At 44.3% G+C, this 25804-nt stretch overlaps 1 protein-coding gene across 6 annotated transcripts in view; it reads left to right on the forward strand.

Moving 5' to 3' along the window:
• The window catches only part of BRPF3 (bromodomain and PHD finger containing 3), a 48102-nt gene that overhangs the window by 14492 nt on the left and 7806 nt on the right, over positions 1 to 25804 (forward strand). Inside the window, exons 3-10 of one of the 6 annotated variants that reach the window (XM_048497109.1) lie at positions 233 to 389; positions 1925 to 2056; positions 6628 to 6756; positions 7301 to 7613; positions 7997 to 8266; positions 14684 to 15187; positions 24142 to 24238; positions 25375 to 25472. In XM_048497109.1, the coding sequence (XP_048353066.1) occupies positions 233 to 389; positions 1925 to 2056; positions 6628 to 6756; positions 7301 to 7613; positions 7997 to 8266; positions 14684 to 15187; positions 24142 to 24238; positions 25375 to 25472 (1700 nt within the window). The remainder of the gene's footprint in view (positions 1 to 232; positions 390 to 1924; positions 2057 to 6627; positions 6757 to 7300; positions 7614 to 7996; positions 8267 to 14683; positions 15188 to 24141; positions 24239 to 25374; positions 25473 to 25804) is intronic. The other 5 variants (XM_048497110.1, XM_048497111.1, XM_048497112.1 and 2 more) reach the window with 5 other exon arrangements.

A 25804-nucleotide genomic window follows, 5' to 3' on the forward strand; every position in this document is an offset into this window, starting at 1 on the left:
CTTAATTGGAGCTATAAAGTTGTTTCTAATGGAGCAGCAACTTCATAGTTGAAAAGCCTCTGATGAACTTGTAATATGTGTATGGTTCTCGCTTTGCTTTCATATGACATTACAAATCTGGGCACCACGTTGTTCAAGTGGGAGGGTACCCATGCGTCACTCAGTTCTTACAAAATATGAAAATGGGTTTGATATATATGATGAAATTTCTTGATTCTGTTGTCTTCCTTAGGTTGAATAAAATATGCAGTGGGCTCTCCTTTCAGAGAAAGAATCAATTTATGCAGAGACTACACAATTACTGGCTGCTAAAGCGTCAGTCAAGAAATGGAGTCCCACTGATACGGCGGCTACATTCTCATTTACAGTCCCAGAGAAATGCAGAACAGGTAGGGCAGTATCTTTTTACTGTACAAGGGAACAGCATGAGATGTAAGCATTATGTGAACTGATTGGGAAATCCTGTGGAAGGATGGAATGAAAATAATCCATTATGAAATTTCCACTGCCAGCTAGGGGAAGTAGGTAGGCAATTAACTGCAAGCATTTGGAATAACTAGTAAAGGTGAAACTTCCATAATTTCTTTTAGTAGAGTCTTTCACTGCTTAAATGTCTTTCTAAAAAGGATTTTGCTGTGTGTATTTCTGTTATGTAGTTACTATAAAGCAGACACATCTATGGCTTGCATGTATCTCATGAAAAAAATGTTCTTATCTCATGGGAATACATTTCTGCTCTTTGAAACCATATTTTAGTTTGGTTCTGGTGGGTTTTCCGGGCTGTGTGGCCATGGTCCGGTGGATCATGTTCCTAACGTTTCGCCTGCATCTGTGGCTGGCATCTTCAGAGGTGTATCACAGAGGGAAGTCTGTTACACACTGTGTCCAGAGAAAGAAATGTTTGGCGTATTTATTGTCCATGTCCCAGGGTGGGGAACCAATCAGTAAGTGTTTGGGTGGAACTTGTTATGCAAAGATGTGGTTGATAGTATTGTATTGCGGGTGGGGCTTATCAATCCAGGGAGTGATTCACATTTTCACATTTTCATGCCCTGCTGCAGCAGTAGTATTGGTGAATGCAAATCACATCTTTGCATAACATGTTCCACCCAAACACTTACTGATTGGTTCCCCACCCTGGGACATGGACGACATATACCCCAAACATTTCTTTCTCTCTGGACACAGTGTGTAACAGACTTCCCTCTGTGATACACCTCTGAAGATGCCAGCCACAGTTGCAGGTGAAACCTTTGGAACAAGATCCACTGGACCACGGCAACACAGCCCGGAAAACCCACCAGAACCAGTTGAATCTGGCCGTGAAAGCCTTTGACAATGCATACTCTAGTTTCATTAATCATTGGCTTCAGCTCACATTTCCTGTTTCATATTTGTTTTATTTCTTGAATATAATTGTATATTTATTTTTACATTAGAACAATAACCTCTTTTCCTTAGTTTTCAAAGCTAAGGGGACATGCCTAGCAATTGGTTAAGTCATTGGTACTGCTGGTGCAATATTAATGTACCATCAATAGTGAATGAGCAGAATTAGTACTCAATATTTAGTATTCCCCATAACTTTTCTTCGTTAGATGAACCCAAAACAACAGAATATTGTTTTCAATTAAATATAGATGTGAAGCCATGATATATTTGAAACGTTACAGAAAGATCAGTGAACACTGGTTAAAATGTTTTTCTAAAACATCCTCATAACCTGTGCTGGGCTCTTTTTAGGTAGCCAGTACCAAACATGTGCTTAGGCATCTACTGAATTGGATGATCGTGCTAGCAAAGTAGATTTTGTGGTAGCGATAGACTCTAGTCGCAAATGACTGCAGACAAGACGAGAGTTGAGTCAGGATTGATGTGAGGTGAGAGCAGGCAATGCCCAAAAAACCTTATCTCCACTTTGCAGAAAGAGCAAGATGAAAAGAACAGTGCAGTAAAGGAAGAACTGAAATATTGGCAGAAACTGCGACATGACTTGGAAAGGGCACGGTTACTCATTGAACTGATCCGTAAGCGGGAGAAACTCAAACGTGAGCAGGTAAGTAGAAGCATTACGGTGGATTGTTAGTATTGTTTCTCAAGCTTGATGTATTTCAGTTTGCTGCAAGATGATTTTGCTGCCTACGCAGACAATAAGCAGATAGTTATTTGGATTATGTGCTCTTGAGCTTCACAGACTTTTTCTTGCAGTGGGGGAAGAGCTTTGTGGTTCATGAATCTTGTACTCTTAATTACTGCAGGCCTACACAAGGCTCTCTGAACTTAGCAGTGTTTTTTTTCCTTTGTTTCTTGTTTGTGTGTATCAAGTGCCATCATGTTGCTTCTGACTTAGGCAACTCTGTGAATTGATGACCTACAGAGTGGCCTATCATTAATAGCCCTGCTCAGGTCTTGCTGTGGGCTGTGGCGATATTTATTGAGTCAACCCATCTCATGTTGTGTCTTTCTCTTTTCCTTCTGCCTTCAACTTTGCCTAGTGTTATCATTTTGTCAGTACAATAGCCTCAGTTTAGTCTAGTGATAGTGAACCTTTTTGAGACTGAGTGTCCAAATTGCAACCCAAAACCCACTTATTTACTGCAAAGTGCCAACACGGCAATTTAATGTGAATACTGAGGTTTTCGTTTAATAAAAAACGATTGGCTCTGAGGCGCATGTTACTTGGGAGTAAGCTTGGTGAAGCAACTATGTAACGCTTCAAACGGGTGAATCACGACCCTAGGAGGGTTTACTCAGAAAGAAGCAAGCCCCATTGCCAATAACCAGGCACCTACTTCCAGATAAAGGATTCACACTTTAGTTCTTTTGCATGAAAACCAGTGTGTGGTTTTTTAACGAGGGTGCTTAAAAAGGGTTACCTACACTGCTTCCCCCAAAAACTAGATCTTAGGGTTTAATGCTAATAATCGTGAGGACCCAGCGGCCCAGGCCCGCCTAGATGTGTGTGTGTGTAGGAGGGGGGGGTGACTCTGCACGTGCCCACAGAGAGGGCTCTGAGTGCAACCTCTGGCACCCGTGCTATAGGTTCGCCACCACTGGTTTAGTCATTTTAGCCTCTAGGAAGAGTTCAGGCTCAGTTTGATCTTGAACCCACCTATTTGTCTTTTTGGCAGTCCACGATATCTGTAAAAACTCTCCTCCAACATCTCATTGCAAATGAATCATCTTTCTTCTTGTTACTTCACATCCATACATAGTCATGGGGAGTGCTGTGGTATGAATTATCTTGGTTGCCAGCAACACATCTTTACACTTAAGAACCTTTTCTATCTCATTCTTGGCTTACTTTCCCAGTCGCAGTCACCTCCTGGGTTTTTTTGTGGTTGATGATGGAGCCAAGGAGTAGAACAATTTCAATTTCTCCATCATCAGCCTTAAAGTTCTACACTTCCCTAGTATTCATTACTTTTGTCTTCTTGATGTTAAGGTGTAACCTGCTTTGGCACTTTTCTGCTTTAACCTTTGTTGATAGTTGTTTCAAGTCTTTCTTTGTTTTCTACTGGTAATGTGGTGTCATCTGCATATCTCAAATTGTTTATTTTTTTTCCACCACTTTTCACTCCCCCTTCATCTAACTCTAAGCCAGCTTTTCCTTAGGATACGCTCTGCATAAGGATTGAAATGATAGGGAGATAAAATACGTCCTTGACTGACACCTTTACCAATTGGAAACCATTCTGTCTCTCTGTATTCTGTCCTAACAAGTAACCTCTTACTTAGCCTAACAGTTGTTGCCTAGATTTTTGTTATTGCTGACATCTTTATTTAAGATAACTATAAAACATGTCCTTTGTGCATGGCATTCTCATCAAGTCAGTTCTCTACATTTCATAGCTATTTTTATTACATGCGATCAAACAGGTCATTAAAAATGTATATATTTTACCATTAGTTTATCTAGTTCATTATCTTACAGTACATTTTGGGGAAAGGTCTTATGGAGAAAGAATAAATAACATTCTAGATAATATATTATCACTAACAGGTGTTGGTCATTCCCATGACAATACACATTACTGTCATAATTGTCTTGTATATTCTGTTATTATTTTAGCATACTATAAGTTGGTACAACAAGATTGCCTTCTTTTCTACAGTTTAATTCTGACCATCAGTTTTAAACATGCTATTTTATATTTTGAGTAACACCCACCAGATCAATTTATTTCCTACCCACCCAAAGCATGGAAGTAGCTGACCAGTCGATCGTTTGTTTGGTTGCTGTTCCTTGAATATATATGCATTGCACTGTACCATGCACGTATGAGGGATGGAACAAGTTCAGACCACTGGCAACCTGCCTGCCGCTCCTCCCACCCTGCAAACCAACCACCGTGGGGAAGAGGGCAGGTGCAGAGAAGCCTAAGCTGCAGTGGCAAAGAGAGTTGTGGGGGTGGTCTGCTAAGCCAAAGAGACAGCACTTGGCAGCCCTCCCTGCTCCTCTCCCTCCACCCTGGTCAAGCAGCTTGGCGAGCAGCGGGTGACCCCAACCTGCCTCCCCCCCTGCTATAGCTAAGATACTCCTGTGTCCCTTCCCCCTCCCACCTCTGCCACAAAGGGGATTTACAGCAAGGCCCAGCACAGCGGTGAGGCATGGAGGACACTGCGATCTTAGCTCATGGCCAGTGCCCACAGCAGCCACCTACCACAAATCTGCCATGCGCGCCAGAGCTTGGTAGTGATTTTTTAGCTTTGAATGAATGACCACTTTCTTGTTCTAATTTTATGAAATTTAATCATGACATGTTTTAGTTTTGATGCCACCTTCATCAGAAGGCAAGAATATTTTTTGAAATGTGTGCTCTTGTGTATTATATAGTTTTCATACACTGCAAACTGAAGAAATGAGCACTTATCCAGACTTTCTAGAATAAGCTCACGGACTATTTTTACAGTACATTACAATTGGTGAATGGGCATTGGTTTAACTATATATGTCAGCAAGCAGGACCCCAGGAGTGTAATGGCTTGAAACGCTTTCTTCCCAGTCCCCAACCCCCCCCTCCTTTCTTTCTTTTCTTCCTCCAACTCCTGTTGGGCAGATCCGTGGAGTCCTTCTTTGGCATGGCTGCCATCATCTCTGGTTATTTTGTGCCCTCCACCCCTTGCTGGAGGATCATCCCTGGTATCCAGCATTTTCCCAGATATACAGCTGCTCAGGGGTGCACACAGTAGTATTAGGAGAGCAGTCTCAGACATATGTGAGGAATCCATGCAATGCTTCTAAGCTAAACAGCTTTACAAGGTACAGCTCAAAGAGTAACAGACAGGACAGTACTAATGTGCAAGCTACAAAAGCAACAGAACATGGAGAACTGGGGTGCTGTGTGGTTTCCGGGCTGTATGGCCGTGTTCTAGCAGCATTCTCTCCTGACTTTTAGGAGAGAATGCTGCTAGAAATGTCAGGAGAGAATGCTGCTAGAACACGGCCATACAGCCCGGAAACCACACAGCACCCCAGTGATTCCGGCCGTCAAAGCCTTCGACAATACATAGAACATGGAAAAGCTTCCTAGCGAAGGGAGACATATATTCCTAGAGCATCAGGCCGAACCTCAGTGGAAGGCTGAGTGCATGATGTGCATGCACACACTCACTAAACAGCAATGAGCAATATTCCACTTTTACAGTGTGGTGTAGTAGTTAAGAGCAATGGACTCTAATCTGGAGAACCAGGTTTGATTCTCCACTCTTCCACAGGAAGCCTGCTGAGTGACCTTGGGCCAGTCACAGTTCTCTCAGAACTCTCTCAGCCTCACCTACCTCACATGGTGCCTGTTGGGTGGAGGGGGAGGGAAGGTCATCGTAAACCACTGTGAGACTTCTTTTGATAGAGAACAGTGGGACATTAAAACAAACTCTCCTCCTCCTCATCCATCAGGTGAGCCTGTTGCCACAGCTCTCTCTCCTGAATAGGTGCCCTGCTTATAAAGGGACAGCTCCTTTTCAGTCCCTCCTCTAATGCTCAGAATGTCCTAAACAATCTGGATGCCAGTTTCTGGGGCCAAGCCAACCAGAGCCAGGTCCCTCCACTTGAGAGGCATTAACACATCAAATAGATGGCGTATTTCCTCTCTGGGTTGTAAAACCAGAGCTGTTGGATGAGTCGGAGCTGTTCCTAGGCTCAGCCAGGATTTGGGGTTCCCTCTCACTAGTCCATCTTCATAACTGTCAGCCTCTATTTGCCCATCTGCCTCTCATGCATAGCAAGGAGATTTATGGGGGGCAGGGAAATCCCTTCTCTCGTCCACTTCCCTTGCTTGTCGGCGGTGGCTCAGGCTCTCATTAAACCCCCACAGGCAAACTCACTGGGAGAGGGAGTCTTGCTTGCCCACTCCCACTCTGCCTTCCTCCCACTGCTCTGCCCAACTACATGTTCTCCTTTCTGTGGGGAACATCATTGGGGAAGGGGGCTGTTGCAGCTCCTGGTCCCCCGCCTCTGCTCAACTTCTGTGGCCTAGCCTTGGTGATGGGGCTGCAGTAGCAGCTCCTGCTTCTCCCATCCACCCAGGAGCCTGCAGAGGCAAGTAGTGGTATGGCTGCACTGGTGTCAGAACACTCTTGATGTGATACCTTTGTGGGGTCTTGCTTTCCTGAATTTTTTTTTAGGTAAAGATTCAGCAAGCTGCTATGGAGTTACAGCTCACACCATTCAATGTGCTGCTCCGCACAACACTGGATCTGCTTCAGGAAAAGGATCCAGCCCAGATCTTTGCAGAGCCTGTAAACCTGAGTGAGGCAAGTACTGTACCTAGAACTATAGTTCATGTTGACCTGAATGCCTGTTCCAATGAAGTTGTATCCCCTAAATCAGAGGTGGCCAACTATGGTGCTTCAGATGTTCATGGACTACAATCCCCATCCTCATCTACCAGGTGAGCCTGTTGCCACAATTGGTCATGGTGGCAGGGGCTGATGGGAATTGTAGTCCACGAACATCTGGAGCACCATAGGTTGGCCCCCCTACCCTAAATGCTACAGCTGCTTCAAGGAGGCACTGTTTTGAATGCTTCTGCTGTGCTTGCCCTGCTGTTGCTTAACAAAGGAAATTCTCCAAGGTTCTTATGTAGAGGGCATCCTAACTGGCCACCTTTTTTTTTTTTTGAGGGAGTGTGCTGTTGCTTCACAACACAGGCACATTTTATAGTGGGCAGATATCACATGGCTGAGATTTGTGCACTATCCCAGTGCTGCTGAGAGGGCATGTAAAAGTGCTTGTGGTGGATATGCCCTGGTTGGCTAGTAAATGATTTTTGTAATTGTACAGGTTTTATATGTTTAGGTTCCAGATTACCTGGAATTCATTTCCAAGCCAATGGATTTTTCTACCATGAGGCAGAAGCTGGAGTCCCACCAGTACGGAACACTGGATGAGTTTGAGGAAGACTTTAACCTTATTGTTACCAACTGCATGAGATATAATTCCAAAGACACAATTTTCCACCGAGCAGCTGTCCGACTGAGAGACCTTGGAGGGGCAATATTGCGCCATGCACGGCGGCAAGCTGACAGTATTGGTTTTGACCCCAAAGTGGGGATTCACTTGCCTGAATCACCGAAGACAGATGATTTTTATCGGTTTTCTTGGGAGGATGGTGAGTTTCCACCAAGCTTTCTATCTAAGAATACAAGGCCATTAAAGAAATTTAAATATTAAAAAATCGTGTGTAAAAATAATAGTTCCATAAAGTTCTTTGTAGTCAACTTTTCTCGATGACAATATTTAATTCTGTTAATCCTAATCTGGGCATCAGGTTCTCATATATGTCATACAGCACATGTTCTCTCACTTTCTCGTTGTCTCTGTGGTGCATGTTCTAGACATTTTTGGAATATCATCCTGGAAATTCTTACAACTTTCCTGCGTATGCTCATAACCATGCATAGTTACGGCTTTTATTGCTTTATTCGCAGAATAGACTAGTTTACCCATTTCTTACTGGATTGGCTACTCATACCACCTCTTTTCTCCTTGTAGTGGATAACATTCTACTCCCCGAAAACCGGGCTCACCTTTCCTTGGAGGTACAACTGAAGGAGCTGTTGGAAAAGCTGGACATGGTGAGCACCATGCGGTCAAGTGGTGCCCGTACCCGTCGCATTCGTCTCTTGAGACGTGAAATCAACTCCATCCGACAGAAGCTGGCCCAGCAGCAGAACAAAACCATGCCAAATGGAGACCCAGCTCCTTGGGAGGAGGGTTTGGACAAGATGCTGCAAGGAGACCAGGATGATGATGCGGAGAAAGGTGAGAGATTTCAGCAGATCTCTGAGGGAAATGGTCCAGGCTGTGCAGAAAGGGAAGTTGTCTGGGAATTGATTTGGTAAATGAATTTATCTCCTGAAATGGGTGCATATTAATATATAGCCATCTTTTTAAAGGTGATCACAGTGCAGTAACTTCTTTTAACCACAGATTCAGAAATTACATTCATCATAGGCTGAATGGTTCAGGGTGAAGACATCAGATAGCAAGTTGGCCACCAGTCTGGAATCTTTGTGGCAGTCTGTGGAAGTCTACTTATTCTGTTTTTCATGCAGATCTCTGTGACGTATACTGGGTTAGAATTTGCCCAAATATGCTATTATCACAGTTTGGGGTAATAGCCTTAGAGCAGTGGTGGCAAACCTATGGCACGGGTGCCAGAGGTGGCACTCAGAGCCCTCTCTGTGGGCATGCACAAACAGAGTGCCCCCTGTAACAAAAGGGCCTATTATACTGCGCTGCCACCAAAATATAAATTTTTCTTATAGCCCACAAAACTGATTTTTAACCGGTCACCACCCTGACTGGGGAACACACAGACACAGACTGAAAAATAAATGATGAAGACTGGAACGGTTTAAAGTTGAACCAAAACCTTAAAACGTTTATTTGCTGGCTTTAACAAAGAGGCTTCTCAGATAAACTGGAGAGGATGTAAGCGTACTGGTTTTAGAGAGAGTTTGTTTTAGCTTAACGGTTACAGAATAAGTTTGTTCTTAAGCTTAATGGTTTCAGGCACTTTACTTCAGTTACACAATGGACACTCGCAGGTGTCCCTTCACTCCAGTTTTTACTTCATAAAAAAAAGATGTTTCTTAACAGATGTTACTTTAGAGGTTTTACACTCTCTTCAAAAATAAAAACTCAGTCCGCTGTTCCTCCTCACAAAAATAAACACACTCAGTCTACGCCCAGTGGGATTCAGGCATAACAGCCTCCCTCTCCCACACTCCCAAAATCTGGCTTCTCTGCCACAGGAGCTGGGCCTTCCAAGACTGTTGTTCACTTTGAGGACCGACTTTTGGATTGTTAGAGGTTTCCCTCACACACACAAAATAAAACACCTGAGGGCGGACTCTCTCTCCTCCAACTCAGGGTTTCAGATGTTTCAAATAGCTTCCTCAGCTATTACTAAATAACAGCAGTGAGAGATCTGAGCGGATTCCCCTCACTCTGTTCACAAAAAGCACCCAAGGGCACACAAGCTCACACAGAGCCACACAAAGTCAAAAAGACTCAAAGCCAAGAACCCCTCAGCACTTCTAAGCTGGACTGTATTTATACTCCCCTGCATATTTTTCTCTCTGGCCAATCAGGGCTCGGCCAGGGCTTTAGCACTCTTTTCAGGGCTGCGCTCCACCCTGTAACCTTGAATGCACAGAGGTTACGGTAAGCAAGGCCGCTACAAGACGCCGCGACGCACATTCCATCTATCAATAACACACACACACAATAATAATAATAACACACACACACACACACACCCCATCTTGGCTGGCCTGGGCCACTGGCCATGAAACCCTCCTAGGGTCGTGATTCACCTGTTGGAAGAAATGCACGGTTGCTTCAAAGCAAAGCCACTGACTACCACCAAGCTTACTCCTGAGTAATGCATGCCTCGGAGCCAACCAGGTTAAATTGCCATGTTGACACTTTGCGATAAATAAGTGGGTTTTGGGTTGCAGTTTGGGCACTTGGTCTCAAAAAGGTTCGCCATCACTGCCTTAGAGAAATGTGTGACAATCTTACTGTTTCTAGAGGTGGTTTGCTCATGCCATCCTGCGCATAGTTACACCTTTCTCAGTCGCTGAAGTCAGTGAAGTTAGGATGATGTAATTCCTCCTAGTGTTGCAATGTGCAGCTCAGAGGCACCGATGGTAGCACCATTCATTGACCTTCACAGTCTCAGCAGAAAGAAGTTGTAGGCTAAGAAGGCTGTCAATGTCATCTCCCTAGTATGCCTGTCAGCAACAATTGGCTGTGACATCATGAAACTCAGAAGATGCTGTGTTAGACTTCTCCACAATATTTCTCAGTAGATTAGAGGAAAAATTCTTGGGTGGTTGTCCTATGGCCAATGGTGTATCAGAAATGGCGCACAGAATAAATCTAAAGTTAATTTCAGCCAGCCTGGAGTTTACTTGGCTTTATAGCAGAAGCTGCTCTGTGTTCATGTCTTTGTATTTTTTTAAAATGGCATACTTTGGCACTATTTGAGTAGCCTTCTGACTTTTCCCCATAGGCAAGCTGAGAAACCAGTGACCTTACCTTTTACCTCCCCTGGGAGATAAGAAATGCAGAATCTAAGACAGAACAACAAGGCAGGGTTGACTTTGCTGAAGGGTGGACCAGTTAGCATTTCCTAAACTGTAATTCTCCTGGCCTTGGTGCATGAGAAAACTGGTTGGTGTCTGCCTTCCCTTCCTACTGAGGTTCAGAAAAATAGACTGGTTAAAATGCACATCTGTGTCTGAACATTTAATGTCATGAAAGGAATAACAAATAACTGTGGTTGAGAAACTGATTTATGGTGCAGTCCTATGCAGAGTTACTCTAGTCTGACCCAGTGAAATGAATTGGCTTAGACTGGAGTAACACTCTTTAAGATTGCACTGTTAGTCTAGGCTTGCCATCCATCCGGAAAATGGTCTTCATACATGACATGGTTGTTTACCTCTGCACCATTCCTACCCTTTAAAGGTGGAATTGTTAAGAGCAGGTCTGATTTCAGCTTGTGAAGCTTTACTTGCAGCCATGTTCAGCAAGGGCTGTCTGTAGCTTCAGAGATGCCTCCTGGAAATGCCATGTCAGAAAAAATAGTGTTCTGTGGAGCATAGTTGCCTTCCTGTATGTTTATAGCTTATCATTAAAGCTGTGTTGGTCTACAGTGGAAGAGTAAGATTCAAGTCTAGTAGCACTTCAAGAGACCAAAAAAATGTCCAGATTTAAGTTTATAGCCTGGAAATCTTGTTGGCCTTTTAAGATGCTACTGGACTTAGATCTTGATGATAGGGAAGGCTCCATAAAATGTTCCTGTACCCCAAAGTGAAAAGCATTGTATGTATATGCAACAAGTGCAGTAGAGTTCGGATCAGCAAGGTGTAATTTGGTTGAAACTGACACTTTCAAAATCCTGTCATATTACCTATTCTAAAATGGCATTTCCTTAAATGGCAGTAAAGAATTAATGGATACTGAATGTTCACCCTCTGTTGGTTCTTCTGAAAAGCAGAAAGTATTGGCAAGAAATGCCAGGCTGGGATAAATGGCTATATTCCTGAGCACAGTTTCTGGAAACCGGTTCTACTTACCTCAAGCAAATGAAGGAATGAGGTGCAATCTATTTATGGGAGCGAAGTGCCCGCAGCAAAAGAAGTCTGGGATCTGTAAAAACAACTAAATCATGATAGAAATAATAATGTAAGACATAACACCCTGTTAGTAGTTCTGAGAAATGCATCATGCTGCAGCGGTTCTGTAATGCTTATAATGTGCAAAGCATACAAATAGTCCACAGAGATATGCAATTAGTAAAAGGGATTTAGCAACAGCATTAATTAAGGTGTATTGTCTCAGTTCAGATGTAAGGTGGTTTGCAGTCTTGGTTTGGTGTGCAAGTGTAGGCTGAGGAGGGAAGGGAAGAGGGGGCATGCAAACACAAGGCCCACTCATGTACGGCCAAATCTTGTGCTATGTCTTTATGTCTGAACCAGACCAATGAGCACATGGGAAAAGATGCCTCCAATCATCACTAGTGGAAAAATTCATGGCATTTTTTTGGTTGTAGCAGTGTTGCAACTCTGAATTGTAAGTGCTAGATGTAGCTGGGGACTGAAATACCACAAAAACGAATTATGGTGTCAACTTTATAACAACAGAAAAAGCTTGATGTCTACTTGGTGATATTGGCCCATTTAAGGTCAGCAACTGCTGGAACCTTACTGATGAACTTTCCATAATCCTAATTTCTGTCACTGAGGCTCTTTAAAATATTTATGTATTTATTTAAAACATTTATTAGTCACCTTTCTTCCTTACAGATCTGAAGATGACTTACAAAATAGATGACATACATAGATGACATACATAGATGACATACATAAAGTAAAACACATAAAAAACTTAAAACCCAGAATTCTTCAAGGGTGGCCTCAAGTGGAGCATATTGCAGTAGTCCAGTCTAGATGTAACTAAGGCATGGATCACTGTGGCTAGATCTGACTGAACCAAGAATGGACACATCTGATGCACCAATGAAAGCTGGGTAAAAGACCCATTGCAGCCATGTGGTCTTCTAAGGTGACCCCTGGCACGGGCTGACTATCAAGGACGGACAAAAGACAGTGTGCAACTGATAGATATTTACTGCAGGTTAAACACAGGTCAGAAATGTCTCTTAAGGCACCAGACAAGGCACTGGTTAGAGTTCAGTCTGAGAACCAGTAAGCAAGCTCACCAGTCCACCAGGTTGTCACAATCCAAAACACAAATCTACAGAGCAGGTCCAGGGGGCAAAGTCCAAGAGTTGTTACCGGAAAGCAGGCTTTTCTGAGCAATCCATGGAACCGAAGCAGAGTAGCTGTCGAGGTGACAAATTGTCTTCTGCAAAAATGCACAGCTGTGAGCTGTCTTTTGTCAGTGTGAGGGCGGAAATGCTGGAGGAGTGTTGCTTCAGGGAGCTGGTCCTGCTCGTAACTTACAAATGATGAACAGCCAGTCTACACAACTAATTCAAGGTGTAACCGTTGGTGACGCTGCTCTAAAGGGGTGGGTGAATCGGGAGGACTGTTTGCTTGGGGTGCTGACGGTGGACTCTGAGAAAGTCCTAACTTGGAGGGTCCTGCAGAGGACACTGGATCAACAGCTGGTTCATTCTCTTCTGATGAACAGCTGCTCTCACGCCTCCACTCCTGAAACATTCCTTCGCTGACAATGGGGGGATTAACAGGGGTGTGTGGTAGGCTGCTTTCGTCTTCGCTGTCTAATACAGAGGGAGAACCAATCATGACAACCCACTGTGTTGTGTAGCACTCTCAAGTTGCAAATCCAGCTTTTGGAGGGAGATCTGAAGTTCAAGACAGGAGAAATATGAAGTCCCTGGTCTGCTTTCTAGTAACCTATAGAATCTCTGTCTTGTCAAAGGCCGTTGTGAGATCCAGCAGATCTAGCAGGGTCACATTCAGCCTGTCTAGTTCTTGGTAGAAACCATCAACCAGTAACTTGGGAGATTTCACTTTTAAGAGTTGTTGGCTTTTGCCCACATATATGTTTTTTCCTGCAAAGCACACCTGCAATCAACTACTACCTGGGAAAGTGAGCCAAAAACCTGACATTTATTACCTGTGAGTGAAGGGTAGAGAAGAGGTTCAGAATGGAACAATTGCCTTATTTTAATATTTTGGTTAACCCATAATTTTTGTCAGTGTCAAGGTCTCTTGTTTTGGATCAGTTCTGAGTGGGGTTGTAGGATGTTTGTTAGCAATTGCCGATAGGAGCCGTTGTTCTTTATGATTTTGCTAGGAAATTCCTGACTGGTGATATTCCTGAATCAGGGAATGTGGCCCATTTCACCACCATGTTTCCCTGTGGTATTGGCAGTCCATATAGTTCGGGCAGTTGGGAAATACTTGCTTCCCGGCATTGGCAGAGCACTGCACAGATACCACTTGAGCAGGAGCAGAATCTTAAAAGGGAAGAATTCAAGTTAATCTCTCATCTAATTCCACCACGAATTGGAATGAAATGTTTACATGCAAACTAGATGAAAGGAACGTTCAGTGTGGAGAAACACAGACCCTGGAATTCTCTAGGTCTAGATTTGATTTTTTTGATGAGCCCTGGTGTATTGACCTGAGTGTGAGAGATGGAGGTGGATTTTTAAAACAACATGACTGTTACTCACTGACTTGCAATAGGCTCTAGCCCCATTTTTGCCTTTGAATCCCTCTCCTCTGCTTGTTCAATAGCTTCTAACCTTTCTGTGGTGTTTAGGGATGTGTAGAGGTTAAGTTACTTGAAAGGTATGATGATTTGGAAAACTGTGTTTAAAAATGGGGAAATAAATGCTTTGTAACCCAGTCCCAAGTCCTTTTATGTGGAAATAAATCTGACTAAATTCAGTGAGATTTATTCCCAAGTAAGTGTACATAGGATTATAGCTTTGGATAAACCTGACTGGTTAAACAGTAGATATGTCAGCTAGCACTTAGGAAGATAAGAATATTTCCCTTCTTCTGCAGTGGACCATAGTTGCAGTATTTCTCTGAATGTTTTCCTTAAGTGTGTGTGACAAAACTGAGTTGTTATGCTGAGCCACCAGTGACCTTTAACCATAGGAAAGGGCAGAGATCTGTGATCCATACATTCTAAAATGTTCAAGCAGATTCTTTTTCTCTTTAGCAGATGACACCAAGCCCCCACTTCCCCCCACCCTGGAGCCCACAGGACCTGCACCCTCCCTATCGGAGCTGGACTCTCTGCAGGACCCTCCAACTCTCAAACCCATTAGCGAAAGCAAGTCCTTGAACAGACTACATAAGCGGCTGAAGTCCGAGGGCGAGCTCTTTGATAAGAAGACGCTGCAGAGGGAGAGCCACGCCTTCCAGCGCTTGCTCGGCGACAACGGCCTGAATGGATTGGCCCTTCAGGCCACGGGCGCTTCTGTCAGTCCTCCATTTAGTGGAGTGGGCAGACGGACATCTGTCCTTTTTAAAAAAGCCAAGAACGGGGTGAAACGGCAAAGAGGTCTGGAGTGCCCCCTTGAGAATGGAGAGGACCGCAGCCACAGTGGGCAGCTCTCCCCCTCCAGCATAGAGGGTGAGCGGCCATCCCGGAAACGGCCTCAGAGTGGGAGCTGCAGCAAGAGCGATGGCGAGAAATCCCCCAGGCAGGCAGGAGCGACAGGTGACTCCCCTGAGCTTTCATTCCTCTGATGTCAGAGTTTCCCAGGGCTAGAGTATCTAATAGTTAACAAGAAGTCTCCAATTTTATCCATAGCAGCAACCATTTCCCTTAGTCCTTTGGTAACTGAGTTCTGTCACATGAATCCCAACAACAGCTTCTAGTTTGACTGTTGAGAAGGTTATAGGGCTTAGAAATGAAAGAGGGTCGGCCTTTGTAAACAAACAGACCCCAAAAAGTAACTGTTAGTCCATAGCAAAATCCAGGTCCAAAATCCACATAATGCCTGTTATCAAAACCAGTCAGTATTAAGACAACACATGTTCTGTTATTTGTATGGTTTTAATAAAAGATATTAGATAGGTTTTGGTTGTGGCATTGTGAATTATCTTTATAATTTGGGATTTTTCTTCTGTAATGACTACTAGCAAATTAAGGATACACTGCATAGTTTGATTTGCAGGAGGTGAGTGCAGTTCTTTTTTTAATCTACCGGGCAGCCGTGGACACGGATCGCTCTGCTACTGTGCTGCCTGCCTCCAGAGGGCTCTCAGGTGGTGCATGGGTGCAGCCCAAAAGAAAAACACCCATGCCACTTGAAAGCCCTCCACTGGACTGAATGGAGTTCCCTTTTGGGTGTGCTGCAGCATCTACCTGCTGGTGGTTTTACCCCTCTGCTGGGATAAGTGCCCTGGGGAGGGCAAATCCATTGGCAATTGTGCCCTCCCTCCTGTCTGAATTGGGCCATAAATGTTGCATCAACCTTCATCAACCTTCTGTTCAATCTTATACAATATAAATGTTTCTCCACAATTTTGTGAGGTGGCTTGTGAACTATTAGTTATATCTATTTTTCAAGAAGTGACTTCTGGCTCCACTCTTGATATTGCTTGGGTTCAATCAGTCATCTGAAATGTTTCAGGCAGGCTGTCTTCCACTCCTTGTTCCCGTATCTGGTGCTATTATATTACCAAAATAAAACAAATTCAGGTGCAGAAAGATAATATTGGTTTGATGGTGGCGGACAAATCTGGAGACTCTGGAAGCAAGGAAGAGCTAGGAGATTTAATCTGTTTATAATGAGCAATATAACATGGATCTGATTGTGAGATGTTACTCCAGACTGGTTCACACATTCTTGTATATTATTTGAGTATTCACTATTTGTTGATTCACAAGTGAATGTGTGAACTGACTCCAGTAATTATGATGATAGTATTTGTTACTAAAATTTAATGAGTATAAAACATAAAGTATATGCAGTATAGCGCAACAAGTATTGTAGTTGAAGAGATAGTGAAATTTTGTGTGATGTTTGATTTGTGTTGGCCCATTTGTACATACAAGTTAATAGTTGATTCTGAAGTCATCAAATGTGTGTATTTTGTGAACCAGTTCCAAGGCATTACTTCAGGAAATATTGCATAAACAGGGGGGGGGGGGGGGCAGTGAAGAAAGTTTACTACTTTCTAAATTTGCCTTTGTTCCTATTTTCCCTTTCAAAATAAACTGCTAGAACATTAGAAGAGAGAACCAGTTCTGATATATTTTCCCTGGGGAGCACATTTTAAAGTGATCTGGCAGGATATGGCTTACGGATCCATAAAGGAGCACAGTGAATGAAACAACCATTCAGCTGAAATATACTCTTAATTCTACACTAGGGGTTTGAACTTGCAAAATTATTGTTGTGATTCCATATTGGAAAGTTGGGAAGGGAATTATTATTGTTTTCGCTAAACGTTGGGACTGTAGTTCTCCTTCCAAAAGGTTGTTCTGAATATATTGAAGCAATACTCCCAATATTGCCCTTCCTGACTTTTCCATAAGAAAAATCAATAATTTTGCAAGTGCCCTCTCCGAAAGCAGCAATTGTTGGGAGAGAGGAAGAGAGAGGGAAGGGTTCCTAGCCCCTCAAGATGATCCATGGTGCATTTGTGCCCGCCCACAGAGACTTATGGATCCAATTGGTTTCCTGAATGCTCTGCGGGACCCTGAACCCGCCGGCACACTCGATGAGCAAGTGGAGGATTGGAATTCCCGCCTCTCTGATGCCATCGACTGTTAAGCCCCTGCCACGCGGGCGGCCCGCCAGAGCAGAGGAGCTGCCAGATGCAGTGGGTGCTCAGACGAGCGGCGTGTGTGGAGGAAAGCTCGCGGAGCGCGCCGAACATCCTATAGGATCGCCTATGAGATGGCTTAATTTTAAGGAGGCTTAAGAGGGTTTCTCTTCCTCTCTCGTGATCTGCTAGCCTCGCTCAACACCATACTGGATAATCTCGATCTGACCTCTTTATCAGAGTGGGTTCTACAAATCGCGGAATTGGCTATTAGCTGCATATACTAAGCATTTCGCACAGCCCCGCCAGGACCTTCCTGCCACCTTTTTTTTAACTACAATTAGTGAACTGGAAGCTCCTTTGCCGCCTTCTTGGCCCTTTGTTTAGTCTTCGGGTTTTTCCTGCTCTCCTCGGGTTGCTGTTGACAGGATCTTGGCTGCCGTTAGACCTACTACCTGTCTTCGACCGCCCTCCTGCTATTAATTAAAACTTGCCGGGAGGAGTTTCATTAATTCCCACCTGTTGAAAATCATCAATGACCTTCTGGAGCAAGGAGTCTTTCCAGATGGGTTGAAGGAGTGGGGTGGTCCGCCCACTCCAGCGCACCAGATCCCGGAGATTCTTTGGCTAACACGCCCGCCCAGAATCTTCGCCTTTGGGGAAGGTAATTCGAGAGTGGTGTTGGAGCAGTTTCAGGCTTCTATCAGTTAATTCCTTCCGGTTCCGCCTTCCGCGCTGGCAAAGGCATGGACGGAGACGTTCTCGCCGCTACCGCTGAGATACGCATGCAACTTGACCGAGGCGGGATCGGCGCTGCTGGTGTTTGTTAGATAATCAGCTGCTTAATATGGTCGGTCACTACCTCTGCCCATCAGCTTCTGGCCGCCTGGGTCCGGCACTTCGTCCTTCAATGATTGTTCCTCGCCCGGGCGGAGTCAAGCAAGTGTGCGTAATAAAGCCCTCGGTGCCCGCCATCAGGTGCGCCCCCAGGGGGGCATTAAGTTGTCCCCACTGTTATTAACATCTATATGCTACCCCCTTTGCTCAGTTATTGGTACGTGAGCTTTGGGCTGGTCTGCCATCAGTATGCTGATGACAATTGCAGCTCATTCTGTCGCATGGAGGCGGAGCTGTCACCGCCTCTGCAGCTCTCTTTAAGCATTGTTTCACGAGGCGGTCGCTGGGTTGGTTACAACAGAGCAGGTTAATCCATCGAAGACGGAGATCCCCGGCCGCAGAGATTAGAATTCCAGCCGCCGTGTGGAGGGGGGTCACATGCCGACCTCCGCTCAGTATTCGGGGGTCCACCTTCTTTCAATGGAGACCCAGGTGGCCCATACAAATAACCCGGTTGCGTTTCCATCTTCGACAGGCCCCACGGGCTGGCCCTCTTCTTCCCTTTCCACCACGCCGCCAATTCAGCCACCGTGATCCGCAAACGTCACCGGCGTCATCAGTTTAACTCGCCGCACGCCGTGGGGCCTTCCGCGCCGCATTCCGGTATGCTTAAACGGCCCAGCGGCATGCAACGTCGTCGGCAGCCGGATCATATCCAGCCTGTGTTGCACCAGCTGCATTTGGCTCCTGTGAGTTCTCAATCATCTTCAAGTTGGTGTTGACCTGCAGGTCTTACGCTGCCTGACCCCCCGCACTTCTAACGCATTCCCGGCTATATCCTGGCAGCCTACCCGCAGAGCTTCTACCTGTCATATCCCTGCCCCCTACCGATGCGCTGCTTTCACCTCGCCAGGGCTCACGGTTCTGGCCCCTGCCTGGCGGGAAACACGTCACCAGCTGTCCGGTCTTCCGCGGACCTTGAGAGTTCCGGAGGGCCTCCGCATCCAATTGTTCTTCCACCGGGCCTCTTCGAGAGCATCATCTCAGCCGCTGAGGGTGCCCTGCTTTCATCCTCCCCCTGCTGTATAGGGTCCCTAACATCATCGGGACCCATCATCACTCTTCTTGGGAGGGTTGCATATGGGTTCGTGGGATACTGTTTTAGAATGAAAATTTTAAACTTTTATATATTTATGTTTATATATGCTTTTATATTGTTCACCGCCCTGAGCCCTTTTGGGATAGGGCGGTATACGAAATCAAATAATAAATAAATAAATAAAATAAAATTTGCCCTTTAAACTTTTAAGGGCTGTTATTTTCATTGGGAGACAGATCTCTCCTCTGAACTCTGACGGCCAGACTTCTCCCCTCCTCTGCAGGCAGCAGGAGTAGTAAAGGGGAAAGGAGAGCCTCTCCTGTCACTGAAAATAGTACCCCTTAAAATGTAATGGGTGGTTGACCTGGCAGCCTGAGTCTGGAGACCAGGTCTACTTCCCATTATTTAGCATATTCCCCAACTCTGTTCTTTAAACATTAAAGGACCATTATTTTAATGGGAGTAGACCTGGCCTGCAGATGTCAGCAGATGGGTCTGCTAACTGAAAATAATGGCCCTTCAAAGTTTAAAGGTCTACTATGCCATCTATGCCTTTCTCAAAGGCTTCCTGTATTTCCAGTATGTATTGGGAAAAAAATAATCAGAAACAGGAATTAGGGAGAAAGCATTTCAGTGTATCAGATGTTGCTGATGTGAGCCAGGAAATATCAAAGTTTTATCAGGTTGGCAATATCCAATTGCACACCCCTGTAGTATGCAGCTGTATCCAGAATATATATACTACCTGTCAGAAGTATACAATACTTAGTATATTGTTGGCACTGAATAAATGTCAGATTAGTAAGGCCCCTTTCAAATTGCCCTTGTAATCTGTTTAGCAGTCCGTTGCTAACAGATTTTTTGGTGTCATTTCAGATGCAACTTCCTCCCTTTTCAGTTTTTCCGTGAGCTTCCGAATTGCTTTGGGTTGCTATTTAAAATATCAGGAGTTTTTCAGAAAGGACTACTTCCTCCTGCTTCCTTTGTCCCTGGCATCCTTTTTTAAAAAACATTCTGAAAGTTGTGCTATATTACCAACAATCCAGTGTATCCCAGTACCGATGATATAGCGCTGAATTGCTGTACCAACCAGCATTAGGATGCATTGGGCTGCTGGTGCTATAGCAGTATAGAGCAAATCTCAGAACGTATTTTTTTAAGCGAAAAGGAATTCTCCGCTGAAAAAGGCAAGGGAAAAAAGCAGCACTGTTTGAAATGGCTAGAGGACTTCAGTGCTTTAGAGTTGGCCACAGATGGATTGAAATTAAATATATGAAACACCCATCTCAGTAGTATTTTACTTAGGCCGTTTCCGCACGGCCCATTAACGACGGTTTGGGGGCGCTAAAAACGCCGCCCCCAGGTCAGCATTGCTTCGGGTTTTCGATATAGCTGGCGCCCGCTGCTGCAACGCCCAGCAGCGGCTTTAATCTGGACTTCCGGCTTCCCTCCCAGCAGAGGCTGCCTCCTCAGGTCAAGCCGTAAACAAACAACCCTTTAAAGGGTTGTTGTTGGGGAAGACGCTTGTCTGACCCCTTCTGCGCCCCACTTCGCGATGTATTCAGCCGTGCATTAGTCTGCTGGGCGTCGCGAGCCCTCGCTCACACTGGGGTCCGTTCCGACCTCCAGGGTCGTGGAGGGGCAGCGGCGGGGACTTCTACACCCAGCAGGCGACGGATCACCATGGCCATATTCAATGAGTGGGGCGGAGAAAAGAAGGAAGAGTTCGCGGCTCCGTGTGGAGCCGCCTCGCCGCTCAATGTCGCCTACCTCTGCGCAGCCGGTTCAGCCGCATGCTTGCATGGTCGAAGCTTCCGGCAAATCCACGCCGCCAGAACTCTTGGTGGCGTGGGGGCGAATGGAGGCCGTGCAGAAACGGCCTTAGAAATGGATCAACAGTGGACGCCATCCTGCTAAGACTGGCAATTTGAAAGGGTTGTAGGGTGCTACATCCTTGCTGAAGCTAAATACATCACTGTCTAGATGTGACCTGCTAAGGATCCTCTGTATGATGCCTTGTGTTCTATAACAGCAGGGTATAAAAGTAAAATAAATAATCAGAACAAAACATAAAGAATCAGAGATTTACACAGTATGTTCTTGTAATTATCACCTGAGTTGATTAAAACAGGCCCATAATCTCTGGCTTCCTTCCCATCTATTATTCTGAGTGTGTGCTTGGAATAAGGTTGTTGGTGATATGTGTGAGTGTGTGTCAAGTCGCTTTCAAGTCATGAATAGATGGCCTCGAAAATGACCTATTGGTAACAGCCTTGCTCAGGTCTTGCAAACTGAAGGCTGTGGCTTCCTTTATAAAATCAGTCCATCTCATGGTGGGTCTTCCTCTTTTCCTGATGCCTTGAACTTTTTCTAACATTATTGTCTTTTCCAATGACTCTTGCTGTTTTATAATATGACCAAAGTACCATAGCCTCAGTTTAGTTATTTTAGCTAGGAAGGCCTGACCGTGTCATTTTAGGGAGAGTTCAGGTTTGATTTGAATCCACTTATTTGTCTCCTTGATGGTACCTTAAACTCAAATTCATGAATCTGAACTGAATTTGTGGGAAGTCAGTTGTTTATATTATAACAGTCTATTACTTTACAAATGCCCTATACTTCAAGAGCATACTTTACAAGAGCATACTTTGAATGGCTTCTTCTTTCTGTTTTAGTTTATCTGGTTACACCATACAATGTAATTTCTGAAACATCTGATATAGTTTATTACACTCTTTTAAGACTGCTTACCTGAGAATTAAGTGTGTATCCTTAAAATGATTTTGAAGGGTGATAACATATATTCAGTTCGTCACACTTACTTCTTACTCCATCACATGCCGGACCACTATTTGCAAGCGGGGTGTTCTTGCAAGGTCAGTGCAGGTCATGTAGTCTACGAAACAAGAAATATGTTCTGTGCTCACAAAAAGCACTTCCTTTTTTTTAAGGTACCCACTTTGTCCAGTTTCTCATAAGTAGTGCATGAGAGGAAGATAAGACCACAAGAAAATTGTGGTGGGCTTCCATGAATTAAGTGTTGTGTTGAGAAGCTGATGGTGTTATTGTTTTTTTAGCTGGAAAAGCGAGCTTGCGATATAGTCTACAATTTTGAGTATGATTCAAAAGTAATTGCAGTACTCCTGTGATACATTTTTGAGTTGTCTTGGGCACACGATTCATCTAATGGTTTATTGTCTTAAAACAAGTGCTTGTTTTGAAATGAAGGAGAAAATGGAGTACTGCATTTACTTTTAAAACAACTCAGTTTCTTATTGTCCTTGTTAACTCACTGGCATTGAATGAAGTTGATGGGCAGTAGATTTCAAGCTGGAGCAAAGGATATACTGCTTCACTCAAATAGTGACTGGCTTGTGAAATTCACTGCTGTGGGATATGGGGATGACTAGTTGTCTTTAATGTAGACAAATTCATGGAGGGCAGGTTCATCAGTGGCTATTATCCTTAGGATAATACTACACAATTACACCAGTCTCTGTCCACTGAGGTCTGTAGGCTTAGAGTAACTCTGCATAGGAGCTAAAGCTTCCTTCTATGGTTCCCTCCAGCCATGGTATTAAGAGAATGACTGCTTCTGAACATGGAGGTTTAGTAATTAACACTACAGTCCTATGAGATTGCTCCACTGATGACTAAACAGAGCCCCCATGTCCAGAGGCAGTAATCCTCTGGATATCATTACCAGGGGAAGCAATAGGGAGAGTTGTGGCTTGCATTACTTTTCTTGTAGCCTTTTTGTGGCATCTAATTGGTCACTGTGTGAAACATGATTCTGCAATAGTTGGACAATTGATCTGATCCAGCATTTGTGTTATTTCAGGAAAAAGCAAGATCAAACAGAAATCTGGGATTCTGCTCATGCAGCCATCCCCATAAAAGTTAGCTTTTTCAATATTTTTAACCTATATTCTGATAGGAACATACGTATAAGTCCTAATTGTTATCTTTGAGCAGTCCTGGAAATCAGATGTCCACAGGGGCATTCCCTGTTGTGACGGGTATAACTTAATTCATCTTCTGCATTTATTTGGTTTCCTGCTTTAACCTCACCATAGTCTGTCAAGCAAATGCTTACTACTCTGCAGAGCTTTTGAACACTTTAAAATTCAGTACAGACTGCACCTTAAATAAGACTAGAATGTGGAGAGTTGTAGTACAGAATAGGAAGGCTTCAGAAACACTGTAGGCTGTTTGGGTGCTGTGTGGTTTCCGGGCTGTATGGCCGTGTTCTAGCAGCATTCTCTCCTGACGTTTCGCCTGCATCTGTGGCTGGCATCTTCAGAGGATCTTAAGCCCGGAAACCACACAGCACCCAGGCAGTTGATCCTCTGAAGATGCCAGCCACAGATGCAGGCGAAACGTCAGGAGAGAATGCTGCTAGAACACGGCCATACAGCCCGGAAACCACACAGCACCCAAGTGATTCCGGCCGTGAAAGCCTTCAACAATACACTGTAGGCTGTATTTTGCATATGTGTGTATGTGTATTCCTGCTGACATGGTATGATGTCATTGCACACACTGGCAGTTTAAACCCATGGCATGACTTACCCAGCATCCCTGAAACCATACCTGGGTGGATTCTGTAAGCTGCAGGGAGGAATCAGGTTTCCAGAATATGAAATTGGTTTCAGAGTGTGAAACAGAAGTTCAGCACAAATCCAAATGCTTAAAAGTTTTTTGAAGCAGAACTCATTTCCAGAACCCATTTAGGTTGAGTCTTTAGCTTTGCGAACAGGGCAATGTTTAATTCATTAAGATCAATGGACTTCAGATGCTTCAGACGAGATGCTGGGAGTAAGAAAGGTGGCTGAGGAGCATTTCTTTGTGAGGTGCACAATAGCATTGTGGAGTTCTTTCTGTTCGCTGTCTTAAATGTCTAATGACCTTCTAAGAGGGGTGCAGGTGTATGGACTCATTCTCATGTCTGTTCTTCTCAGCAGCAGTGACCAATGGCTTCAGAAGGCATAGAGAGAGTGGGTCTGACTCAGAGTGCAGTTCTGGTCTTGGCAATGGTCTCCCACATGATGTTTTGAGGTAAGCTGCTTTTGCCAGACCTTACTCAGAATAATTATTATTCCCCTAGTAATATTCTAGTCCTTTCTTTCAGCAGACCTCTTAGACGATAGCTGGGCTTTCTTGATATTGTTTGGCAGCATGATCTTGTGTCAACTGCATGTCTGGTGTTACATTTGCAGGTAGGGCTGGGGGTTTCTTCCCTGCATCTATTCTGGGTAGTGTGTAACAAATTGATTATAGCTATAACATTGATGCCTATGTTGTGGTTTTGTCTAAAGCAGGGGTAGGGAACCTGCAGCTCTCCAGATGTTCAGGAACTACAATTCCCATCAGCCTCTGTCAGCATGGCCAATTGGCCATGCCTGAGGTATTTAGGGGACTGATAGGAAACATTGTAGTTCCCTGAAATAAACTGGAGAGCCGCAAGAGTTCCTACTGATCCCTAAAGCATCTTTATTTGCTGAATCTTTGTTCATTTTGTATTTTTCTTTAATTTCTTCAAATAATCAGGCTTCTGACCCATGGTATGAAATGAAATAGTAACCAGGACACTGAGTGAAGGCCTTTTTCTCTTTTGCAAACAAGTCTTTCATTAAAATACAGTCCTCACCATTAGCCTGCCAGCCTGGGGAAAAACATGCTAGTTTCACCCTTCTTTAATGTAAGCTCTTGACACTAGAACAGCCCTCATGGAGAAAGGATTGCCCGAAACTGGTTTTCCCCCCTTCCCATCATACTTCATTTCCAGATATCCCTGCATTAACATACTTTCCCCCCTTGTTTACAGCTCTGATTGTCCTCACCCCAATTTATATGACTCCCCTTGGCATAGAGCAATTGTTTTGTAAGAGTATTTGCTGTTGTCATTTCTGTGGTTTTAGCTGCTACTTACACCACACACGTGACATGGTGTTTGCAACAGAATGCTGCTAATATTCCTTACCAGATCGAAGAAATTACAGGCTTCAGCCTGTTCATATGTTGCAACAGTAGCAGTGTGACCACCACTTCCAAAAAACAACTGCCCTTCTGGGGTTCAGCTCCATATCATCCTCCTTCACATCAAGGCACAACTTGAAGAGAACGTAGGCTACAGGTTAGAACTGACGTTTGAGTTGATCTCCTGATTGTCTCTTCGTAATTTTTTGTTGCAGGGGTCTGATTCCTCACAAACAGAGCCGAGGAAAGCCTGCTCTTGCACGGGTCCCATTCTTGGATGGTGTGAATGGAGAGTTGGACTACAGCAGCTCAGGTGAGAAGGCAATGGTGTAAGTATGTCTTAGGTCAAGGTGTACCCATGGGGCTTTCTCTTTTATGGATACTGTTCTGTTTTCCTATTGACTGTACCGAAGAAGAATAAGGTTGGAAATCCTAAACAACCTGTTTTTGAGCAAACATATGTAGGAACTAGCTATAAGCAGAGTACCTGTCCGAGAGGCAACCCTGCAAACTGGCTCAAGATTTCTGCATGTTCAGAGGACTGCCTGGGCATGCAGAAAATAGTAATTCATAATTTTAAAAATGTAGAAGACTCTTCACCCCAAATGGCTGAGCATGCTCATTACCCTTGGGATATTGAGAGCA

The sequence above is a fragment of the Sphaerodactylus townsendi genome, linkage group LG05 (assembly GCF_021028975.2).
Source record: "Sphaerodactylus townsendi isolate TG3544 linkage group LG05, MPM_Stown_v2.3, whole genome shotgun sequence".
Lineage (NCBI taxonomy): Eukaryota > Metazoa > Chordata > Lepidosauria > Squamata > Sphaerodactylidae > Sphaerodactylus > Sphaerodactylus townsendi.